The sequence below is a fragment of the Daldinia loculata genome (genome assembly GCF_022478755.1).
Source record: "Daldinia loculata strain CBS 113971 unplaced genomic scaffold F4817scaffold_17, whole genome shotgun sequence".
Classification (NCBI taxonomy): domain Eukaryota; kingdom Fungi; phylum Ascomycota; class Sordariomycetes; order Xylariales; family Hypoxylaceae; genus Daldinia; species Daldinia loculata.
Genome location: NW_026054871.1, coordinates 423,143 through 446,620, shown reverse-complemented (window position 1 = coordinate 446,620; position 23,478 = coordinate 423,143). Strand labels below are relative to the sequence as shown.

Here is a 23,478-nt window from a genome sequence, read left to right as displayed (position 1 = left end):
AAGTCTTTATATCATTCATTAAAATCTAACATGTATTAATGTTTTGAGTCTTTTCTAACACAATATTTCTAATAATAATAGTAGAAACGTTGCTAAATATCAAAGGCAGTAAAAATAACTCTATCTCTAATCAAGGCTGATTTCGGTTGTTTAGAATCTTGGGATTCCCAGCCGGTTGGTAACGGCATTCATTATTCCTTCGGGTGATTTTCGTCATTTAAGTGGCATATTGCAAAATAGTAACCGGGACCTAAGGAAGCCACCTATTATATGCGTTTAAAACAAATGTCTAAAGTTAAAGTGTGGAAACAGCTGAAAGGTGCTTGCCTCTTGCTGCAGCTCATACATAGGTAGAGGTACCTATGTAAGCTCCAAACGGTTCCGAGCTAGGGACACAATGACGTCAATATCTCTTTGACCCCACCAACGTCATCGCCCATCTAGGTATTCCTCATATCTTCCCCCCGCATAAGCTTGTTCTACATACGCAACATTATTCTCGACCATTCATACGTATGCAGAAGTAACCAAATCGATTGTCAGGTTTACCTTCATTGGCCGAAAGCTTCCTTGGAAATTCAGTCTCTAGATCGAGATCAATACGACGCCTTGATATCTACTTGGCTGTAGCCCATAGCTCTTACGTATAAGTCAGTATATAGGTCAGTGTATACACCTAGGTAGTTAAGGTCAGTGGCAACCAATCCAAAGCTTCAATCCCAGATTCGGCTTCATCTAGGCAAGCCACATACCCTCGTACGCCGAAAGGAAGGAATACGGGGCTTACAAGGAACTTCTTTGTGCGTTCACCCTGCCGTCTTAAGCGGTCATTCTTCCCTTACAGGGAACCGGTCGTATGCCATCATAAAAGACGTCAGAGACAAGCCCCCTCTACCCTGTTGTAGTCTATGTAGCAAATATATCCATATAATACCTGCCCTGCCACTTAGTCTTGGCTATTCTTAATTCTCCAGATTTACACGACCCTTTACGACCTAAGCGTATAAACAAGCTTTATATTTCTTAACTGCCAAGCATACGACCTTGGATACCTAACCCTACTGCATACCTCTATACCTACCTATATACCTATTTAGCATATTACTGTTAAGATCTAATTCTCCATGGAGACCGTAAGCAACGTGGCTTCTGCGGCTGTTAAGGCGGTCTGGGGCGAGAATAAGCAAAACGGCCCAGAGCCTATTTCGGGACAGACTGGCGACACCTCTAAAGGTGAACCGTACGATGCTGGCAACATTGGTAACATTCCTCTGTAGATATATCATCATACAAATTAGAAACTAACATGAGCTTTCAAAACAGAGGATCCTAAAGTCCAAGCCGCCAAAGCAGAATCCAACGGCGAAACCAATGGCGAGGTCAGCAGATCAACAGAATACACTAAAGATGCTGAGTTCTCTAAGGAGACAGGCACTGCAGCAGAGGCCAAGGACACGCCAGACAACCCGTCGACAGAGCTCAAGTCAAAGAGCATACCCGACGACACAACCAAGGCTCAGAACGACGTGCGCACCCCAGAGGACCCGAAGACGAACCCCAAGTCGGCGCCTACTGACGTCAACGACGCCGAGGGCGGTCCGAACGAGGCCCAGAAGCTAGACGGCCCTGGACCCAAGCCGCTCGACGAAATAGCGCGCGAGCACGGCGGCGACGCGGGTAAAATAGAAAAGGACGAGAGCAAACCGCTTCCCGGCGAGGAAAGCGAGAGCAAGAGCAGCGGGACCAGCGGCGAAGACGAAGACGGCCCCAACGCGAAGAGTGCCGGCGAGGGCACCGGCGAGCAGTACGTTAAGAGCAGCGGCCTCCAGGCCGACGGCGGGGACTTCGACGCCACGAAGCCGGGGGCCGGTAGGGAAGCTGACCGTAAGTTCACAACGCTACATCATATAGGGGTAAATAACTGACAGGAAACCAGGTCTGCTAGAGGAGAAGGGGATCCATCCTGTCGGCGGCGCGAAAGTCGATAAAGACGATGATGCGTCGGAGCATAGCGACAAGAAGGACAATGACAAGAAGAGCATCGGGCAGAAGATCAAGGATAAATTGCACCGACACTAATTTCGCCGGTTGTGTCGACCTTATGATAATGACGATCTATGATTTCCGAGAACCGCGAGGCTCGCCTTGTTTGTCTAGTGCGGCGATATGGGTATAGGGTTGTCGTCAAGCTTGAGCGTCTTTCACTTTGCGGCGTCTGTACTGTTACTACTACTATTAGTTATGATGTAATATGAGGTGTTTTTACCGTTACTTTCCATGACTTGATATCCACCCTATTGAGGGGAAGCTGTTACGGTTGACCAGACAAGCCACTGTGCTAAAATGAAAAAAATAATCGCACACTAAACTAAAATTGGTAGGAGGTTATTTGCCACAATTCAAAAAACATTAAATATATACTTCCAAGCTTTATTACGGTTTATTATAATAGAAATATTGATTTAACTAATATAATATAAAAAAATTAATTGTTAATTTAATTTTTAATTATTACATTTATATATTTAAATAATTTTATAATTTTAACAATTATAATATTATAATTAATATTATTTTATAACTTTAATTAAAGTAAAAATAAATATTTAAATTATATATTTATACGATATATTATTATTAAAATATTTAAAGTTTTTTAAAAACAATTGTTTTAAAAAATATTAATTAAATAACTTTATATAATATAGTTTTTTAATTAATTAATTAATTAATTAACTTTATATATATATACATATATATATACATATATACATATATTAAAAATCATTTAAAAAAACCTCGTTTTTAACTTTTTTACTTTAAAATAATTATATATAACCGTATAATTTTTAATTAATATATATAATTAAATAAAAATAATATATAAAAATAAATAATTATTACATCGTTATTTAAATTAAATTAAATTAAATTAAACATAAAATTATAACATAATATAAAAATAAAAATAAAAATAAAAATATTACCAAATAAACGGTATAAAATTTAACTAATAAAAAAACGCGCATTTTAAAAAAAGTAAAAAACCGCTTCGTATTTAAATATTTATCATTTTAAAAACTTATATATACATGTAATACTTTTTAAAACAATTACTTTTAAAAAACTTTAAATATTTTAACAATAATACATTATATAAACATATAATTTATATAATTATTTTTACTTTAATTAAAGTTATAAAATAATATTAATTATAATATTATAATTATTAAAATTATAAAATTATTTAAATATATAAATGTAATAATTAAAATTAAATTAAATTAATAATTAAATTTTTTAATTTAATTAATTAATTTTAAAAGTTAAAAATAAACATACTTTTTTAAAACATATTATATATAACGTTATAACTATATATTTATAAGAAATAATTCATTTTTCCCATATAAAAATGCAAAATACCGCAATAAATCGAGCTAATTGCGCTAACCTATGGCTAACTACCCTTTTAAGCTAAACTCACAGATTTTTTTTCATTTTGGCACAATGGCCTGTTTGGTCAACCGTAGCTGTCTTTCTTGTTTGTTATATTTTGCTTTTAATTTATTTGATGTGATTTTCTGGTTTGTTGATAAAGTCTTAGCGGCTAGTTCCTGTTTCGAGAACGAAATAGTATAAATAGCAGAGAGTCGAAATTCATAATAATTAAATCTGTTGCTCTCTTCCTGTCATCTTTCTCTCGTTAGGCAGAGTCAAATAAGGTATCATAATGGCTCTTTGTCTCCCTAAGAAAAAAATAAGGGAGTTACCTACCTGGTTCGTAAGATTGACCATATCGAAACGCTACCTATGTACGTATCTTCCTACAACAGAAATTAAAGACGTCTTAGCGATATTGACCCGAACAGACCAAACCCTATACTATCAGATCAACCGTCTAATAGGCTCATAGTCTCTAAACTCATCCATATGCCCACATGAAATCGCCTCATGTTTTGGATTAAGTTTACAAGGTCTTGGGGAATATGAAATGACTAGTAGATATTCAAGGCCGAGACACAGTAAAATATTTCACCCCCATCTCAAATAGAATTACGGAAATTTTGCCTGGTTTACGATGTACAACATCACAAAAGAACAGCAATCCTACACCACGTAGCTTAAACCCAGCTAGCTACAATATATGACAAGTTAATGCTAAGTAGACTATATACACGGCGGCCAGTGACGATGAGGGAACTATATACAGCAACGGCAATAATAAAGGATCACTCGACCCAGCCTCGAAGATCAACGGACTACAAACACTAACCAGATAACCCCCACCCCCTTGCCCGTATCCAAACTGGGGCAGCTAAGAAAGCAGTTAAATAGCCGGGTATAAGGTATAAGGGGACCAAAAGCAATGCAGCCTCAAAATGGTAATATGCAAGAACCAGTCCACAGGGAAAACGAAAGACAAAGGGAAGAAAGCGACCGGACCCTAGACCCTGAATTCAAATTCAAATTCCCATGCAGACAAAAAACAAAATGCCCTCCCCTCCCTAACGCCGGGGCGAGCCCAAGAAGCCAAAAATGTTTACAGCGAGTATACGACGCCAAAGCTAATAGTTACCAGGTAGGTATACACATACATATATGCAGAGCAATCAAACTCTCCTACTTGATATGCAGCATCTTCTTCAGCGCGCCAAGCAGGCTCTTCAGCTTGCTCAGCCAAGCAGGCGTAGTGCTCGGGGTCTTAGTCTTGTCCCCGCCATCCTTCTCCTTGCCGCCGTTCCCGGGGCCGTCGGAGCCCGAGGCCGGCCCGCCGATCGTCACCGTCAGCAGCTCCGGGTTGGCGTCGAAGACGGTGCCTGCCTGGTCTGGGCCCGCGTCGCCCGAGGGCACCACGTCGTCGTAGGGGAAGGCGTATCCGCGGCCGTCGAGGTTGACTTCGTGGGTCTGGGGAGGGGGCGTTAGTAAATATGAATATGAATATGAATATGTATAATTAAATTGACTTGGTTTTTTTGTGTAGGTAGTCATGTATGTTAAGGGGAAGGGAAAGGGGGAAAGGGGGTTGGGGAGGTATATCAATCAAGCCAAAAGAAAAATAAATAAAAATCCAGCAGACATACGATACGCGCATAATGGTTCGTCGGGCTAGTCTTATAATAACTCGCAATCTTCTCCCCATCCGGCTGCTTCGCATCATCCAGCAGCGTAGAGCGATTCAACGCCGCCGCGATCCTCGCGCCCAGCGCCCCCATTTCGTCGCGCGTCTCCTCGGGGTAACTACCAAACGGCCCCGTCGAGCAGCTGAATATGTCGCCGGCGCTGGGCTTCGCAAAGGTGCCCACGTTCGGGAACGTTAGCAGGTCGCCTTGCACCCGCCCGGTGACGTCCCCCCACGAGGCCTGCGTGTTGATCGTCAGGTCGGCAGACGCGTACTTGCTCCAGACTTGGTTGACGTAGTCGTCGTAGTACCCCTGGAACAAGCTCGCGTCCGCCACACGTCCGCTATTCGGGCTCAGCGCGCGCAGCGTCTTGCCGTCGGATCCCTTCACGATCAACTTGTCCCAGCCGGCGCCGTCTGCCGCGTTCTGCTGCGTCAGCTTGTCGGCAACCGTGTCCAGGCCGCCCGCGGGCATGCCCTGGACGGTCTGGACGTCGCCGGCGGTGTTGCGCAGCTCGAGGGCGATGGGAAGCGGGCCCACGAAGTCCACGTAACTGATGTTAACGAACAGCTGCTGCGAATTGTACGTGAACTCGCAGAAGCCCCATGCGATGTTGTAGTTGGGGTCCGAGGAGTTAGTCACGCTGGGCTCGACGACGGCAGGGCCCGGGTTCAGCAGGAACGTCAGCTTGGAGCCTGTGCTGAACCAGATGCGGCCACCAGCGATTTGGGGTATCGTGATGGTGGTTGAGGCACCGGGAGCGCCGAGCGGGATGGAGACATCGGCTTCGAGGGCCGACTGGGGTGCAGACGGGGATGCCGGCCGGTACACGGTATTGCCGTCGGCTTGGATGAACAGCGGGACGTTGTTGTTGTTAAGGTCCAGGCCGGTGATATAGGCGTATGCCTGGGACGAGCCCGTGTTGTTCTTGATAGCTATCGCGGTTGTGGGATTCGTCATCTTGCCGGGTTTCCTAGGTAGTCTACTAGAACACGTATAGTTAAAAAGGTAAGTAAGTCGAAGCCGAGCTAACTTCAGTCGATAGGTGCATAGGATTACATTTGAAGTTCTGAGAATATGTAGACTTTCTTTGGGTTTAAATGTGAGATGAGCTTTAGATATACAGCTAGAAGTATAGGGGTTCCAAGAGATTTCTAAGTCTAGGGGTAGAGTTTGCGGGCATGTGCTCGAGATTCCTTGTTAGAGGGGGCAACTTGTGACCATCAAGAGGTAGATACTTAGAAGGACAAGAAGGGATGAAAGCCAACCGAGCATATAGGAGCGAATACCGCATACGTAAGATAAAAACCAGCCGTTCAGTTGATGCTCCCTTAGGTCGGGCTTGTGAGCTAAGCCTACGATCATTTGATATCCAGTCCTGCCAACCGGTACCTGAAAAAGCAACTCCATGATAGGTCGTATATACGCCGACCATAGGGATGAGGCTTTGCCTGGGTTATTTCTTGAAAATCTAGCCAAGCCCTAAGGAGAAGTGGCATCATGTGTCATCGATGTGACGAACTTCATGTGATATGTGATTCGAACCATGGTTAAGGACATCTCAAATAGGGTCGCAGTACTCGCACAGCCTCTTCAAGCCACTCATACATAGTATGTCATAGCACATGGCAAAGATGAAAATATGAGAGGGTTGAAATCGACAGGTCTTCATGATAGCATGTGTAGTATCCGGATATCCAGCCATGACCGGCTGACGAAGGCAAAAGCAATAACAGCAAATCTAATATAGCAGAGGGATACAAGAAAAGAGGAACCAGGAAAAAAAGAAAAAAGGTGACTGTGGAACATGAGGTATGACGTCTCATCCATGATGAAAATCCCTAATGTTTTAGGGTATGTCATCGACTTGTGTATTGTAGGGTAGACTTAACTGCGAGGCTAGATGAGATTGTTTCATCCTACGGAGCCAATAAAGGCATTTACCAATTATAGCTGTGTGAACACGCGCGTTGGTGTCTCGGAGGTTACAGCCAAAGGAGAAGGCCGGCGGTAGACGACATGAGCGTACCGTCATGGTAGAAGGTGGTCGGGCCGTACCCGGCCGTCGGCGTCTTTATACGTAAGAGAAATGCGGAGAGTTTGTTGTATATATGCTTAAGGTCACGATCGATATTACAATATGCTACGAAGGCTGATGTGAAACAGTATAGGAAAGGTGTGGGTGTTTAACTACGTAACAGTAGTATAAATCTATATATATATATATATATATTCGAGGGTATAAGTAAAAAGTGTATAATTTACATATCGACAGGGGATTTTGCCGTATCAATACTACCTCAAAACGTATCTGTATATTCTAATAGATAATGGATACATACATAATGAATTATCACAAGCTTTAGTTTCAAATGCCTCTAGTCTTGAATGCTTACCTACCTAGGTAATAGGTATATACACAGTAAACGTAACCTACTATATAATTGGATCGGCCCAATTCAAAAAAAAGCCGAAGACATGTTTACCTTCTCCACGATCCCCCATCCGATCGATCAAGCCTCAAACGCCTCCAAGCATGACCACATACATGTTGTGCAGAAAAAGGGGTGTGGAAGGGGGGCCACCCCAATCAGGCAGGTGGAGAGTGTTACCGCACAATGTGACTGGGCCGCTCGATATATAAACCGAGGGCCCCCCCTGTGGGGACCACAAGAGCCCGACTTTTAGCAAGGCTTATGTCATCCCTTATGTCATCCCCCGTCCCCTTATATCGTTTTTCCGAAATTTAGCCGCTCATCCCCACAGGGTCACGTGCCACCACGCCAGACCGCGCTCGGGGGCGCTCGGGGGGGCGCTCGGCGCGCTGACGCGCGCCTCGCGCCCCCCCCCTCGCGCCTTCCCTCGCGCGGCCCGGCGGTGGCACGATGCTCTGGCTATGTCTCTGGCTATGTATTGTATTGTCGTCTATCTTTTATTAAAATAAGATAAAAAAGAACGTGTGGGATTCGAACCCAGCTTCTTATAAAATAAACCTAAGTTATGTGGTATTGTCCCGAAAAGGTTTAGTTTTGCTCTAAGAACATGTGACCTGTATGTGCACCTAATGTGATTGGTTAAATTTTTAGCCTAAACCTGGTGCACAGGCCACCTTTCCCCCAATCCTTTTATCTCTCTTATCAAAAGCCTTATCCTCTTATCGGCTTATCAAAAGTCTTATCTCTTATCAAAGGTACGTACTACCCAAAATTTCCAAATTAAAATTAGCTTAACACTAGTCATGCAGCTAAAACCTTAGCCCCATATTTTAGCCTATTACAATACCTGGGACCCACAACTAAAAGGCACTAGTGGGTGCACAGACGAGTTGCCTAATTAGGAAATATCCTTAACTTGGCCTGGCACAATAACCCTCCTAAAAGTCGGGCAATAGAGTTCAACTTAAACATCAGCTAACCTAGCGTTGTATGTACCTCTCTCCAGACTCCTCTCTAAATATGTACATGCTAAACTTGCTAATGTACCTAAGTTAAGGCGCTAATAGATAGACGAACTCCAGTTCATTCCACCTCTAGCACGGTACCTGATGTTCGCTACCTTAGGTACTAAGTATAGATACCTAAGCATCTCCGCATTCCCCAGCCCGGATGACTCGTGCGAGGTAAGGAGGGGAAAACCTGCCAAAGCTGGGGTTGAGCTTAAAGTTGGTTGTGTCACCAGGCGGAGCCCCAGGCTACCCTCCCTGCGGCGAGATCGTCGAGTTAAGTTCCTCTTGTCCGCTGGTTGCACACATCCAGCGCGCGTCACGAGATACTCTTGTAAAGGGAATAAGTGAGACAGATCATTTCCCTCTTATTCCAAAATTTAAATTATGGGGTTTCTTGCTTACTGGATGAATTATTAGTAACGTTGCACTTCCGGCACATGATTAAATTTTATATAAGAGTTCCTTAAGATCAATAACTACCTAATAGTAGATGCAGACTTTTGACTTATAAAACTAGCAACATCCCATTTAACCATTTCTTAGACCTCTAGGCGTAAATAATTCAAGCAAGTTAAATATATATATATATTACATATGAACTGCGCAACATTTATAAATATCTCAATTGTCCTTGCAAGAAGATATATACAGGCAACTAAGAGTTGAGTACGGCAGCATACGACTTTAGAAGAATCGTCCTGGCGCCGACTTGAAAGGTATCATACAACTAAAAGTGCTATAGCTTAACAACCCGCGCCATAATCAAAATGCTAGAATATGCTTATCCGAATCGCCTTTATCATCCATATCACATCCTTCTAAGAATATCTAGACAGAAACTTCTTTATAGACCAACCACCCAAGTGCTAGTTGCGATAGCCGCAGCAAATGGGAGAGGTCGCCACCGCCTCGCCCGCCTTCCGTTGTTCTCGTGGTAAGTCGTTTGGTTAGGTGTCATGTTCGCGACGTTGCCGAAGAAGTATGTCATGTTTCTATCGGGGATCGTACAGACTGCCGTCGGGGCCGAGGGGTCTTTACATCGTATCGTATAATCGTCCTGCCTCGATTTCAAGGATGAGTTGAAGTACGCCTTCACGTAGCTGACTGTGGTTGTCGCATCCACCTTCGGCGGTCCCTGCGACCACCCCACATTCCCGTTGCTCCAGTGAGACACCTGCAAGTTTCCGGGAGTAGATGGCACGCCAGTGCCGTTCATCTCGGTCAGAAGTTGGGCGTCCGCGTAGAAAAGCACTCTGTCCGGCAAAAAGTCGATTCTATACTCGTGGAAATCCGTAGTCGGGTCGAATGGTAAGTGAATTGTCTTGAAGTCTCCTGTCTTAGAAGCGTCGAACCCGTGGTCTTTTGATTCTTGAGATTGTAGGACGAGATTAACTGGGAACGTGTTATTGCTCTTGTTGAACTCGGCTGATAAGAACTCTATGTCGATTTCTTGTGTATCATTCATATACTGATATAGACGAGATTAGCGAGTCTTTGGGACATGGAGATAATACTGAACAGATGGCTTGTCCGTCGGGATTACTGCTCACCCAGAAGAAAGCACTACAAGTTCCTGGAACATCGGTGACCTTGATACCCGCCCTGAAGGTCCCGTGGTAATATTGAACATCTGTCGTAGAAACGTCGGCGCAGGGAACCATCCCGTTTTTTATTTCACTTCCAACCACAAGCTTTAGACCGGCATCACCACCCTTAACCCCAGACCCACTGAATATTTGTTCGTCGGCGATAATATTTGATATTACGTTTTGCGGAGTAAACGCCTGGCCGTAAGGCCCTCGCGCGACTTCACTCGACATATCAAACTCCTGCGGCGTCCAACCATATTCTCCATAACCCTGAGCCCTGTCCGTGATATCTAGATGAACGAAGTCGCTCTCCAATAAATCGGTGAAAACGTATAGTTTGTCGTCGGTAGGCGTTATTATCGAATATCCGCATTCGCAGTCCGCCAGCACGAGGTTGAAAAAGACCAGCAGCAAGGCTAAGACGCGAAGAGAAGCCATCATGTAGCAAAGTATCCTCACGCGCGCTTAGCATTAAAGGAGAAGACTTTGTTGAGCTGCCGACAGATTAGGGTGTTGGGGTGGTATTACGAAGACGAAGTAATCTCGCATGCAAAAACTGGAGCAAAGGAGCGATCCGGAGGGAGCGAAAGTACACAAGAGGAAAAACTAAGCGTATGTAGTTGGTTGAGACTTCCTGGCTTCATGCGAGGCAATAAACTAAGTGAAGCAAATGAGTGACATCCATCCATGGGTATGCCTTCACGCCCTCTGAAGGTGAGAACATCCCGCCATTGCTGGCAGGGACGATAAGCAGAATCATAGAGGTACCTGGGCTAGAGTATCTCGCTTGTGAAGGATAGATTAGCTCGTACCTTTGTACTCAAAGCAAGGGCTTCCCTTCGATGATATTTTAATGTCATGTAGTACAATCAGGGGCACCAGGGGCACCAGGGGCACCAGGGGCTACATGTGCATATGAAATTACACTTTCCGAGTATCACGAGGTTGCAAGAATAGGTGGGAGGAACCAACGAGAGTTCGGGCGCCTGCAGCGCATAGATAGAAAAAGGGGCGCCGTGGCGTCCACTTAGAGCTCAGAGATCGGACGATTGCTTGCCTTGGTAGATACTACGATGTGATAAGCTCACTGATAATCATAATCACAATCATAAATCACAATAATACGATAATCGGTAATAATACCGTGTAACATCTAAATATCCGAAAGTGTGGAGAGAGAAGTGATATATTGAATATCTGACGCGCGTGTAGTTATCTATAACTCGACGAGAACCACTTCCAATCGAACCCGAAAAAGGTGATTAATTCAATCTGTGTACTCGCCTGTGCTTTCCGATTTACCAGACTCAAGTTTCCATCCTGAGATACTCGGTTTGCTAGCTCTATTAACATGACTCAAATTTAGGAAAGTCGAAAAATGAGAAATAAACGTGCAAATAAAAGGAGAAGAACGGAAAAACGAAACTTAGAACAGACGATTGCGCAAGGAGAGCATCGAATAGAAAACAACAGCCAGTATGTAGAACAAGGTATCTGACAACAGGCACATAACGAGAAAAGAGTAAAAACGTCAACAAGAAAAATAGCAGCAGCATTAAAATAAAAATAAGAGTGCCGTAGCTAATAGAACAGAGGGGAAAGGAAGATATCACAAGTGGTCCAGCCAGCCAACTGCATCACACATTATATTGCGCGCGTCGCGCTGAGGTTTCCCCTCCCCTTTTCCGCTAGGTCATCGCGAGAGCCTTCCCAATTCCGGGCCCCCTTTAGACCAGTGACGTAAGATGCAGATGTCGGATGCAAACACTATGAGAAACACAACGAGTTCCAGAAACACAACACCCTCGCGCCTGTCCAGACCTTGAAGTTGAGAAAACAAGACGGTAACAAAAAGACGAACGTAGGAGGTATATGCCGCGTACACTTCTCCCACACCGCCCCTAATTAGTAGACAAAACATAAGTAAAATCGTGGGTCTCGTGATAATTTCTAATACACACTCTCCTCGTCACCCCCTTGTGAGATCATAGAGGGCGTCGAGACGTTGGATGATGCTTCAACATCATCCACGTAGCCAACTAGTGCTTGAGAGTGAAGTCGGAAAGCTTCGCCCATAAGCCGGGTAATGCTATAGAATGAAGTTAGCCTCGTATCAAAAAGTAGAGATTTGCATATCAACTTACCCCCAAACAACTACTTCATCGAGCATGGAGCCCCAGAGGTGAGCCACGGTCGAACTCAGCTGTTGCGAGTTCATAGCACCCTCCGCATCCTTATCGAAGAGACTCCTAACCTTTAGGTACATGGCCATCTCTTCCTCGGAAGCGGCTTCTTCGTCATGTTCCAGACGATATAGCCACAACGTGAGGGTGATCATGAGATCCATGCCACACAGAGGGTGTTCGATGCTCCAGTTGGTCGGAGAGGTACGCGCAACCCAGCGAACGCCTTGGCGGACAGCAGTCTCGATGCAGTTGTAGCACTCGTCGATTACCTTGATCATTTCACTGGAGCGCTTTACTCTGTCGCGTGCGTTTGACATAGCGGCGGCTACTTCGTAGTGATCATGGTACCGGAGCGCTTCTTGAACTGTCTTCAAGTCGACTTCCAGGCGAGCACGGGCGTTGCGATACATTGCCTTGGCATTGAAGATTAGGGGATGCCCCTTGTGAGGCGCGCTGAGCGGGACCGTATCAGCCTCTGGCTCGCAGAGATCTAGAGATTTCTCCCACGTCTCTAGAGCCATTCGGAGCTTGTACTCAGTCACCACATCTTGGAGAGCCTCAGGGCTACGCTTATGATACCAGACTTCGAGGAACAGTGCGTTGATCATAACACGCGTTGCGAAGGCGCTATATTTTAACATCACACCCTGGAAGAGGTTTTCGTGGGCAACCATAAATGTAACTGCAGGCGATGCTTTTAACTGTTCTTGCCAAGCAGCTTCGTCAGTAGCCTTAGAATTCCAAAGCGCCTCCTGGGAGGGAAGTTGGAGATCCTCAAACTCGTTGAAACTAATGGCAGGTGTGTGATTGTATGTTAGAGTGAGTAGCCCGAAAAAGATGTAGACAGCATAGTACGTGCGCCGACAACCTTCATCCTCGATCCATTCGTCACGTTTTGGCTGCGCACCCTCACGACCATCTTGCCGAAGCTTCAACTCATAGCGATTACCAGCCACCATATTAGCAAGTAGACTCTTGATAGAACATGCCCATTCTAACCCCTTCGGGTCTCCACTCCAGCTGGCGAAGATCATGTTGAGAAGCGAGCCCTGCATCGTCCACAAAGGACACTTCCGGGAGCTGAAGTTCTCCTTGTTCTGCAAGAATTGGTTGACCAGGACCTTGGAACCAATATGGCACATATAAGCCTGGTCTTGGTCAAAAGCGTAAAGCGCCCCGATTGATAACACTGCAAGCAGCAAGGCGGGAGACACCTGAGTGACATCGAACGATGCAGGATGCAAGAACGGCAGGTGGTGGTGGAAGAGTGTGAAATAAGTTGACAGATAACGATTCAAAGAAGATAGGTTCGGAACACGGAAACCTTCGGGAATTGCGTGTTCGATATCGTTCGCTCGAATATTGTCTAGAATTATATTTCGCTCTTCGTCGCTGTTCACTCGAGGAACGTTGAATCCACCCGAGGTCTGGGGTGGGTTAGTGGATGTGTTCACAAGAAGGGGCGCGTTTGGATTTGTTATGTTGAAGGCCGCTGGGCCGGTGCTTAGAAGTGGTGAGTTTACTACGGATTGTGACGCAGACATGTAGCTGTTATAGCTGGGACCGGGGGACAATGACGACAAGTTGGGTTGGACCTCAATGGCACTCACATTAGCAAATGGTTGTTGCGACTCAAATGAACCTGATGCGTTCGATTCGACAGACTGGGCTTTGGTATCCATTGTCGACTGGGGAGCAAATGAATCCCAGGGTACGCTGTGAGGTAGAGGAACGGCACTGGTAGGGTAAGTAACAGCAGGGTCCATTATCGGAGCGTTATTCGGAGTGTATGCCATTGAAGGACCAGATTCGTATGGGCTTCCATTGTCGCGCATCATGGCCTTGTGGTGGAGATCGGCTACTAGCATAGCAGCATGTTCAACATCGAAGGCACCTTCACTGCTAGCCTCAATCTGTTCACTTAAGGTCGAAGTGTCGATAGCGATGGAAGATTTGGAGGGGCCACCGACAGATCGAGCCTTAGAGACGCCAGCTCCGGAGCGGCGCTTTCCATCGCTGTGAAGAGGTACACCTCCGTCTTTAGCATGAACGGTTCGGTCGTGACGAAGAAGGAGGTCGCGTCGCACGAAGGTACTTCTACACTTCATACATTTGAAAGGGCGCTCCTTTGTATCTATTCCAATTCAAGTCAGCTTTGGAGAACTCGGGGTAATGCGACTGACTACATCAAATTGAATTGATTTGAGGTGTTGAGGGGTAGCAATTTCCAATGGGGGGCAATGGATGGCATGGAAGGGAGGGGTTTGGGGACTTGAAAGGTATTGGAGGGAAAGGAGAATTCGCGGTACATACGTGATCGCTCGTGTCTGCTACGATGTTCGCTTCTACTAAATGCTCTGTTGCAGAACTGGCACTTATACTTCCTCTCTGGTTGCGCGAGTGAGGTCTTTCGGGGGACCGGAGTCGACGAGGCGGATGTGGGGAGGACTGCCACGCTTGCGCCCGGCATCTTGAATAATGTTTGTCGCGTTGGTTGACAATGGGTGGTTGGTATAAAAAAAGATTCCAAAGTCAATGGGCTTCTCTCGCTTTAAACAATGATTGCGGTCGATGCTCCGAAAATCGATGTTCTTGAACCTTCACAGGCCGATCGTTGAAATCGCCTAGCTCCTCTCTCGCACGCGCGCTCCCGTGGGATTTAAAGTGTGTCTTCTTGACTGGACTGATGATAGTTGGTCATTTGTATCGGTATAAGGAGCATGGAATGGGCTTTGTAATAAGGTGGTACGGCCTATGCCGGGGGAAATTAATCTCGAAGCACAGACGTGTTCGAGATGATGCAGTCGTCTTATATTTGACGACGCAGGAAAAAAAGCTAACGATGCGCGGGTTGCGACCGTTATGAGTGAAAGAGGGGTTCGAGGGGTTGATAGAGGTAGACGGGAGGAAAATGTTGGAAGTTTAGGAAATTTTAGAAGAAGGAGGGGGGGAAAGGGACGAGGGAGCGAGGAGGGACAATGCCGGGTCAAAATGAGGGAGGGAAAATTGGATGCGCTGTGCGGGAAGTTCTGCTCTTCTTTGCAGCGCTGCGTTGTGCTGTGCTGTGCTGTGCTGTGCAAAAGTGGCTAGTGCAGCTAGGGAGGGGGGGAAACAAGAGCAGCTGGGTAGGAGGTAGGTAGGTAGGTACCTAAGGTAGTTGGCTAGAATTGAATTCTTGGAGACAAGACCCCACCTGATTGAGCAAAACATAAAAGTACGTACCTAATACCGCGTACTGACACGCTAAAATTTAGGCGGCTGGGTACGAGGAGATAGCTGACGATGCTAGACGTTGCTAACGGGCGGGACCAAAAGCACGAGCCCCGATAGACTTGCAAGGACCAGTCGGATTGGCAACAAGAATGTGGGTAGGGTCGAGGGGGGAGGGGGGGAGTTACTAGGAAGGTGAGGCGGTTGTGGCTTTTTTTGGTCAAAGTGGTCAAAGTGGTGAGTTGCGAGTTGCGCCGCAGGCAAAGTAGGAATGAATATGGCCCGATCGAGTTAAACAAGTGGATGCGGGCCGGCTGCACGGGTTGCTAGAAGGTGGGTGCTCTGGTGTTGTAATTAGCGGTGTTATGCAGGGCTTTACGGGTACCTTGGCGGTGGGATTGCAGAAGCTTTACAGGGCAACCGGGGATGCGCCTTTCTAGTGGGGATTTAACAGCTTTTTCGGAGTACCTTAACCTAGGCTCTCAGGACGCTATGTATGTACGTTTGTATTCTTTATTTATTTTATGGCCTTTCTGGTACTTGTAACTCGATGCGGTGTGCAAACAAGGTTATTTATTCACACCGCTAATATACTGTATGCTAGTTCTGCATTGAAGCGGTTCTTATGTGTTATGCGTTAAAATGTTAAACGTGTTCATGGTAACTCTGAGCATGGGAAGTTGTCAGCTCTGGGCTACTTTTTCTACGGGCGTCGCAGGCGTCGAGAGGGGCATATTAAAAAAAGTTCAAAGGTCTGGCAAAACAAAAAAGAAAGCAGGTGGGATGTTTTGGCGGGGGAGATGTACAAAGTTACAAAAGTCACACAAGATTACCAAGATTATCCAGGTTAAGCTTGAAATTCAAATGCAAAATCTCCAGCCACAAAAGGGGGGGGCGGGGAATGAAAGGAACATTAGAAGAATGAAAGAATACATAGCCTTTGACAGCAAATGGAGCAATGGAAATCATGCATCGCCGAGGGGTCCGTGGACAAGGAAACCCGGACGTGTCTGTTCTCCATCCACATATTCATCCACCTTTCCAATTTCGTCTTGGCGTGCCACGTTCAATTTTGTGACCCGTGACCCGTTCGTGTCGTGTCAAAAAGAAACATTAGTTAGGTACATAATGCTCTACATAATGCTCCGTACCTAAGATGGTCAAAACTCCTAGGCCTGTTTGTTCGGTACTCGCTGGCTGCTCGGCAAAAGTAGCAAAAGCAGCAACATGTAAACATCCCTAATTTAGCTTAGCAAGCTATCTAGTATCTACCTTGGTAAAGGTATCGCTATATTGTCTCTCTGGTTTCTCTATTTGGATATTTATTGCTCCTTAGTACCGGGGAGAAATTAGCAATGTCTTGCTTCTCATTCAGTCCGTTATCTAGATGTAAGTAATAAAGATCCGGCTCCTCCTTTGCCCTCCTTTGCCCCTCCATCTATCACGGGTTTACATACTAATGCATTGCGGCGAATCAGTGCCGCCCTGTCACGGATCATGGCAAAGAATCCTTAATCTGATGGATCTGACCACTTCATTTCCGCGTCGTTCCAATAAAATTTTAAGATTGGATGCTATAAACGAGACTTATTACCGAAAGACTTGCATCTCATAGAGTTTTAATATCACTATGTTTACATCAGTCTGGTCAGCTATTCGTTTCTTTAGGGTTTGATATGATCTACTCATTAGAATAAAATAAAATAATTTTTAACCCCTCCATCCCACTTTATCGCAATCAGCCTCCAAAGTTTCGCCATAAGCCCCTCCAAAATATACACTCTCAGTCCTTAGTCCTTCTTAATCTAAACTTATACTATAGAACAACATCATCGTAATACGTGTCATCTATTAAGATTCGTAGTGTGCGATTGAAAAATTGCCTGCGAAGGATCTAACATATTTTATTATGGCTGCCAATGCTGACAATGCACACACGGATAGCTAAGATCCAGTTCAGATACGACGCGAAGCCATGTCGTCACGCATACGTTAGATAGATTCCCCAACATGAAAAGTACAACATGAAAAGTAGGTGTGTGCAACAATATATTCAACGGCGGCTATGTTGATCAGCAAACGCCATCCTAAAATAGCGTCAACAAGCCTGAACGACTTGACGTTGAGTAGTCAGCCGACTGTAAGCTGACCATCCGCCTCGCTTCCGATATGCACGAAACTGGAGCAACGAGGCTACATATGTAGTGTGCTGCCGAAAAAAGGACCTCTTAAGTTTATAACCCTAAACTTACAGCTTCAAAAGGGTGTAGATAGTATAGATAACGACATACATGTCGCATGTTTGTTAACTAATGGAATGAAACGTGGTAGAACGCTGCTGGCGAGTTTCGAGGGGTATTTCGAGGACTTGTCCTTCGATGATTTATCCTTCTCATCATAATGACCTTACTGGACAAAAATCATCATGATCATGAATATTTTCTACTATGTAGAGCCTCCAATATCGGATGCGTCTCCATGAAGGCGGTCCCAATTATCCTTTCATTGTGGTTTGCCGAATGCGAAATCCTACCTCACCGGTCCTCTTACAAATGGTGAGGGGTTGAAAGTTGAGAGCGGGGCAGCCGACGGCTTTCATGAGGGGCTTGGGCTTGTCTGATAATGCAAGTACCTATGTAACCTAGGTAGTTTAATGTATTCCGTACCTAACGTACATGAGGGAGGATACTCCTATATTCCTAAGAGCTAATCTACATAGACACGAATCATGTACCTGGCAGAATGTATGTATGAAATATGTGAGTACGTGAGTACGTGAATACGTGAGCATTCCTTTGATTCCTTCTTATTCGTAATTATTTTTGCTGTCGCAAATGGTGCCCTACAACTTCATAAGCCTAGTTGTATTCAGCTTAGTATTGATAGTATCAATATTTATTTTTGGCCATTTTAACGTTGTAAGTAAGAAACCCTCTTATCTCGGCAATGGCCGGTGTCACTCTAAACAATACTTCCCCTTTTCGTCAACAAATTTATGTAAGTTGCAGAAATTCCCCGTAAATTACCTTAACAAGACGGCAGCCCTTGCGAATTCCTGTAAAGCCGGAAGTCCGTTGGCCCACAAGCCCCACGGCGCTGGGAGGTTCCCCGATGCTGGATACCCTCGACATCACGGGACAAGTGCGAAGCCCCTCTAAGGCTTCGAGACGGAAACCTACTCCGTTCGTCTTGATCGCGTGGCAGTCCACGAGAGGCCTATTGAGCACATCATGTCTGGATAGCGGAGGTATAGAAGACAGCTTCGTTCTTTAATAAATCCATACTTCGCAAATAACCGAACCATCTAACACATTAATGAGCACTTATGGCCTACCAAAATACACAAGTCAACAAAATTTTCTAGCAGAAGCTCCGACGTTACACTCGACCTCGACCCCTGGGAATAAATAGGATTGGAAACCCGGCTTCGAGAATAAATACTAACGATAGCCGAGAGGTAGTTGACCATTGTGTTGGCGTCTTAGCATTTCTAGACGGCATCGGCTGTTCTAGTGTAGCAGAAACGAGACGGGTAACAGGTTTGACACACTAGGAACATGAGTGGAGTTATATACCTACCTCCCAACTATCCACATCTACAACACTAAGGCACCGGAATGAAATAGTCTACCTGAGGTGCATCTTCACTTGATTCTGGAGTACAGCAGATCTTCCGCACTTCGACGTCTTGATTAGCTCCCGCTCATGTAAACATGAAGTTATAAAATGCGGCTGGTGCCGTTAATAGCAACACTGCATTATCCAGAGATCTGCTGACCTGATTGATAAAGGAATACGGGGTAGTTGGAACCGAATGATATGCACACAAACCCATGATCCTTGGACTCTCATAATAATGCGTCTTATACGCTACCTAGAGCAAGAATCGGAATAGTCGAAACTACTATGTAGAAAAGGCGAGGTTCTGGGGTTCGCGGGACTCTTCCGGTGATCTCCACGTGTGCTAACCTACATCGATCATCAGGCCCAAGTAAGCCTAGTGTAGGTAATATCCGTCCTACAATTGTCAATAGGAGAGAACTAATTTCTTCCAGGATCCACTTGACGCGATTCCCGGGTCTCATATTTCATCATAAATGATACCTTCAAGGTTATTGCTTAGGAATAACATACTAGACAAATATGAGACAGGGACGATAATAGCCCTTTAATGCTTCGGAAACAGGGGCGAGGGAAAATTCTTTAATGATTGGCGTCCCAATGATCTGGGAGAGTGACGGGCATTTTGAGGCACAAGCAAAGACGGCAGTCTGTTCGCTATCTTGCCGCATCCATCGATCTCACCCCCTGAAGATCATTCGTGTGTGCTTCGTGCCGCATTTTATACCTCGGTTTGTGCCCACGATAATACGACTTAGATACTAGGTACTAGAACATCTAACGTAAGAATACCTACCTATTATCTTACTCCTTGTACTAAGCGACATATAAAACTTTTCCCTCGAGGTTGACATTACGTGCCCGAAATATCTGTCAAGCCCCACCTGGGGAAGACAATTTCGTGGCATCATAAGTTCCAGATTTCTGCATTTGAAGTTGCTTGTTCGTATTTCGAGGGTAGCTCTCCCTTCCGGCTGTCGCAAACAATACGGGGCCGTTCACGATGAGTGATTGAGCAAGTGGACGAGTAAACAAATCCGTCCGGGTAGGCAAACCAGCAGAGAATCACATCTTGTAATAAGATGCTCTCTAACCTGACAAGTATACCCCAACGGGATTATGTTAATTTAAGCACATGGAAGTAATGTCCTCGGTGCTAGCTGATAGATAAGGTCAAAACCATGCCGTTGAGTTCATAAGACGAGAACTCGCGGCTGACCCTTTCAGGTTTCGTCGGGGTTAGCGTGCATCTTGATATATCACTTGCGCTGCCGATGCGTTGAAAGGATAGTTCTGCAGTTCCCGTCGCCTCGACCCGAACCATTCCACGTTCCACGACCTGATCTGACTGTGCTACACAGTCCAGAAGTCAGAGGCTGACGTGCACGAGTACGTACAAGTACAACCGATGCGATGCGTAGTTAATCGCATATACTATCTCGTAGGATCGCAGAGGCACTCCCACGTGGAGCTGCGGGAGGCCAGTTGGGAGCAACAAGTCTTAGAACTGTAAGAGTTCACCCTCCCCAATCTTGTGTGTCAAGTGTCGCAGGATCGGGCAGATGACAATGGTTTGACGACTATTTTCGTTCGTCATAGGAGAAAGGAGAAAGGAGAAAGGAGACTTCGAGGATTTTTGGGGGCAATAATGCCTGCCCTTCTCGGCCAGCGTGGGGGTTGGCTGATGCTTTGCGACCTTCTACTTGGAAGACACTACTACTATACTAGACTCACGATGTGATCTAAGGTCTCTTCGTTTGCGCTCTTGGTCTGCTATATAGCTTATCTGTCTTGCGACTAAATGCTGCTGAGAGTTTTGGCTGTCCGAAGGAAAGTATTTCAGTCCGTAGTCGTGAGTGAAAACACATCTGCCCCTCATTACTCAATACTATATTATTTTACAGCATGTTGCAACATCAATAGTGGAATTCAACTTAGACTTCCGTATTCCGACCAGTTTGAGATGTAGTAACGGGAGTTCCCCCGAGGATTCAAACCCTTACCGTAGGAGGAAAGGTTATTTGATTACTGTACTTGAAGAGACTCATTTATGCCCTTATGCTCCCACGCCGATCGATAGAAACGTGATCTCTTCTATGGTCATTCTGATCAGTCCCGTCTAGACTCTGGAGGGGCTACAAGGGTGCTCTTTATCTAGTAGATCTGTTCACCGTGGGCATGGACATGAGGAGTCGCCGAATCCAATTCACTAGGTAATTTAACGGGAGGGCTAGTCCAGCAGGTTTATTCTATAGTCAAATTTGGACACGGCAGGGTCGTGTAGTTCGGGGATATATTCGGTGGTTGCTGGCATTAATATGAAAAGAGCAGGTCTCCGTCTCGAGCCTGCAGTAGGGCGTCAATGCTCGGTGTTCGTTGGATAGTGTCTGTGGGCAAAAGCTTCCATCTAAATCTTCCATGCGTCTTCGAAATATTCCGACGGCTACTCCCAAGCTCCAAGGCCACACCATAAGGCGTAGGGACAGATGAATCCTAGCACGCAATAGAGGTCCCATGTCTTCAGGACCATCGCAAATGAACACGACCCCACGTGTATTTGATACGCGAGAGGAAACGTACGTTATACCTATAATACTGATACTGCATCTGTATGTAAATCGTTGTGCTATACCTCCTTAACTCTTCACCGAGGACCAACCTCTAGCGTCGTGTACATACTATACTGTGTAGGTACGCAGTATCGTAACGTCGGTTCGCCAAGCGATATGAGCACGAGGTTGCTGCAGCTTGCATGCATATACTCTACATTTCGTGAAAGCTATGCTACCCCCTCCTCCGCGTGGAGTCCTATCATAGTAACGAATCAAGCTTCGGACTCGAGTACTTATGGTACCTGTCATTTTGGCATATTCTCTTCGATATAACCGATATGATCTTGCAACATCTGTCTTGGCTACTGGTTTACGTTCCGTCCCGGGACAAGATGACTCTCGTGGTTGTTAGTCGGTTGATCTCATACCTACTACATAGTAGGGGATTTATCCGTGCTCACAGACTATGTCTATTAAGCATACCTATATATGATACTAGAACGTTGCAAAATCCCCAGATGGATATGTAATAGAGTAACATATTCAATCACGATCGTTACTCATTTATGTGTAAATACCTATAAGCAAGCTTAATATATAATCCTAGAACAACTCTTAAGAATATATACTTTTGAAGTATGTACTCTCACAGTGTAATTATCGCGTGTCTGATACGGAGACCCTGTGAGAAATACAGTACTAATAGGAATATGCGGACTGCCATCTGGCCATTCTCGAAAGAACCCTTGCTCGATTCCTAGTCAATTCCTCTAACCAAATTTCGCCAGATTTATTTTGTTTTCCTTCCCCTTGGGTCCGGCATTTCAACCTGAATGAGCGGTCGACCGAGACACTTACAAAAAGTTATTTATTTGTGCATTGTGTATTATGCATTGTGGTATGGTAGTTGATGATGTTAGATGTTGAGTTAAGGAAAGGTACCTAAGTATTATGGTTTTACTTGAGGGGGCAAATAGATTATACCGAAATATCTAATCGATAATCCTATGACATACTCCTTCTGTTCGTAGAAGGTGTCGAGATCCGATACGCGATTATATAAGGCATGTAGATTTGAATTTTACGGCACATTCGTTAGGCACGCCAGCGGGGTGTCTTCAATGTAGTATCGAAGTGCAAGTACAGGTGCCGTATTACCATTATCGTACTACCGTACAATACGTTCGTACAGATATGCATATTGATGCTATGTTTATACACATACATAAAACATCTGATACAGATGGAACTTGCCATAGTATACAATACTTACTTACATATGTAATATTCCGTACAGACTTCTCCTTACATATGTACCCATATACTCACCTGACTCTAGATCGAGTCGAAGGTATAATACATGCCTAAGGTGCATATATACCTATGCAAACAATCGAAAGAGCACGATCAATGCACTAGCCAATCTACAGCTAGAAGTCTAGGACGACAACTTGCGATTGCTGTCTGCAGGCGGGAAAAATTAAAAGGGGTCCAATTCAAAAGAAGAAAGAGGGGTTTTCTACTCTCACTACAGACGCTAGGGTCATATACTATTGCTATATAAGGACTAGCTCAATGCTATTAACCTTCCATAACGGTTACATGTACCCAAAACGTATTGACTAGCGATTGATGCTACGAGGTATAGAGTACATTTTAAGTAGGTACTACATAGTGTACCTAACATATTACTACCATGACAGCATGAACGGCGGCAGGCGGATGGGGAAGATCAGAAAATTGATACGG

At 45.1% G+C, this 23,478-nt stretch overlaps 5 protein-coding genes across 5 annotated transcripts; 1 reads left to right on the top strand and 4 right to left on the bottom strand.

Annotated features, from left to right (window-relative positions):
• The first annotated feature begins 486 nt into the window (after window positions 1-486).
• F4817DRAFT_334241 (uncharacterized protein) lies at window positions 487-2,216 on the top strand. The gene is made up of 3 exons (XM_049302866.1): window positions 487-1,260; window positions 1,324-1,884; window positions 1,937-2,216. Exons 1-3 carry the CDS (start codon window positions 1,125-1,127, stop codon window positions 2,077-2,079), a joined length of 840 nt encoding a protein of 279 aa, XP_049160263.1. The 5' UTR covers window positions 487-1,124; the 3' UTR covers window positions 2,080-2,216.
• A 2,410-nt stretch (window positions 2,217-4,626) lies between these two features.
• On the bottom strand, window positions 4,627-6,086 carry F4817DRAFT_314816 (glycoside hydrolase family 64 protein; the record flags this gene model as incomplete). Its single annotated transcript, XM_049300456.1, has 2 exons — window positions 4,627-4,911; window positions 5,088-6,086. 2 exons carry the CDS (start codon window positions 6,084-6,086, stop codon window positions 4,627-4,629), a joined length of 1,284 nt encoding a protein of 427 aa, XP_049160262.1.
• A 3,240-nt stretch (window positions 6,087-9,326) lies between these two features.
• On the bottom strand, window positions 9,327-10,763 carry F4817DRAFT_67645 (glycoside hydrolase family 16 protein). Its single transcript, XM_049307754.1, has 2 exons — window positions 10,122-10,763; window positions 9,327-10,039 (listed from the first exon to the last, which is right to left on the bottom strand). The coding sequence occupies exons 1-2, from the start codon at window positions 10,599-10,601 to the stop codon at window positions 9,416-9,418; spliced, it is 1,104 nt and encodes a 367-aa protein (XP_049160261.1). The 5' UTR covers window positions 10,602-10,763; the 3' UTR covers window positions 9,327-9,415.
• A 1,150-nt stretch (window positions 10,764-11,913) lies between these two features.
• On the bottom strand, window positions 11,914-14,924 carry F4817DRAFT_67615 (fungal-specific transcription factor domain-containing protein). The gene is made up of 3 exons (XM_049307753.1): window positions 14,660-14,924; window positions 12,305-14,480; window positions 11,914-12,249 (listed from the first exon to the last, which is right to left on the bottom strand). The coding sequence occupies exons 1-3, from the start codon at window positions 14,814-14,816 to the stop codon at window positions 12,111-12,113; spliced, it is 2,472 nt and encodes an 823-aa protein (XP_049160260.1). The 5' UTR covers window positions 14,817-14,924; the 3' UTR covers window positions 11,914-12,110.
• Window positions 14,925-18,397: 3,473 nt separating this feature from the next.
• F4817DRAFT_334218 (uncharacterized protein) lies at window positions 18,398-21,698 on the bottom strand. Its single transcript, XM_049302865.1, has 2 exons — window positions 19,612-21,698; window positions 18,398-19,558 (listed from the first exon to the last, which is right to left on the bottom strand). The coding sequence occupies exon 1, from the start codon at window positions 21,691-21,693 to the stop codon at window positions 21,433-21,435; it is 261 nt and encodes an 86-aa protein (XP_049160259.1). The 5' UTR covers window positions 21,694-21,698; the 3' UTR covers window positions 18,398-19,558; window positions 19,612-21,432.
• Window positions 21,699-23,478: the final 1,780 nt, after the last annotated feature.

Coding starts and splice junctions, on each gene's coding strand:
- F4817DRAFT_334241 (XM_049302866.1), top strand. CDS start 1,125: ATGGAGACCGTAAGCAACGTGGCTTCTGCGGCTGTTAAGGCGGTCTGG. Junction 1,261..1,323: donor GTACGATGCTGGCAACATTG/GTAACATTCCTC, acceptor CTTTCAAAACAG/AGGATCCTAAAGTCCAAGCC. Junction 1,885..1,936: donor GGCCGGTAGGGAAGCTGACC/GTAAGTTCACAA, acceptor ACAGGAAACCAG/GTCTGCTAGAGGAGAAGGGG.
- F4817DRAFT_67645 (XM_049307754.1), bottom strand. CDS start 10,601: ATGATGGCTTCTCTTCGCGTCTTAGCCTTGCTGCTGGTCTTTTTCAAC. Junction 10,040..10,121: donor CTTGTAGTGCTTTCTTCTGG/GTGAGCAGTAAT, acceptor CGTCTATATCAG/TATATGAATGATACACAAGA.
- F4817DRAFT_67615 (XM_049307753.1), bottom strand. CDS start 14,816: ATGCCGGGCGCAAGCGTGGCAGTCCTCCCCACATCCGCCTCGTCGACT. Junction 14,481..14,659: donor TAGCAGACACGAGCGATCAC/GTATGTACCGCG, acceptor GAATTGGAATAG/ATACAAAGGAGCGCCCTTTC. Junction 12,250..12,304: donor GATGAAGTAGTTGTTTGGGG/GTAAGTTGATAT, acceptor TTCATTCTATAG/CATTACCCGGCTTATGGGCG.
- F4817DRAFT_334218 (XM_049302865.1), bottom strand. CDS start 21,693: ATGGGACCTCTATTGCGTGCTAGGATTCATCTGTCCCTACGCCTTATG.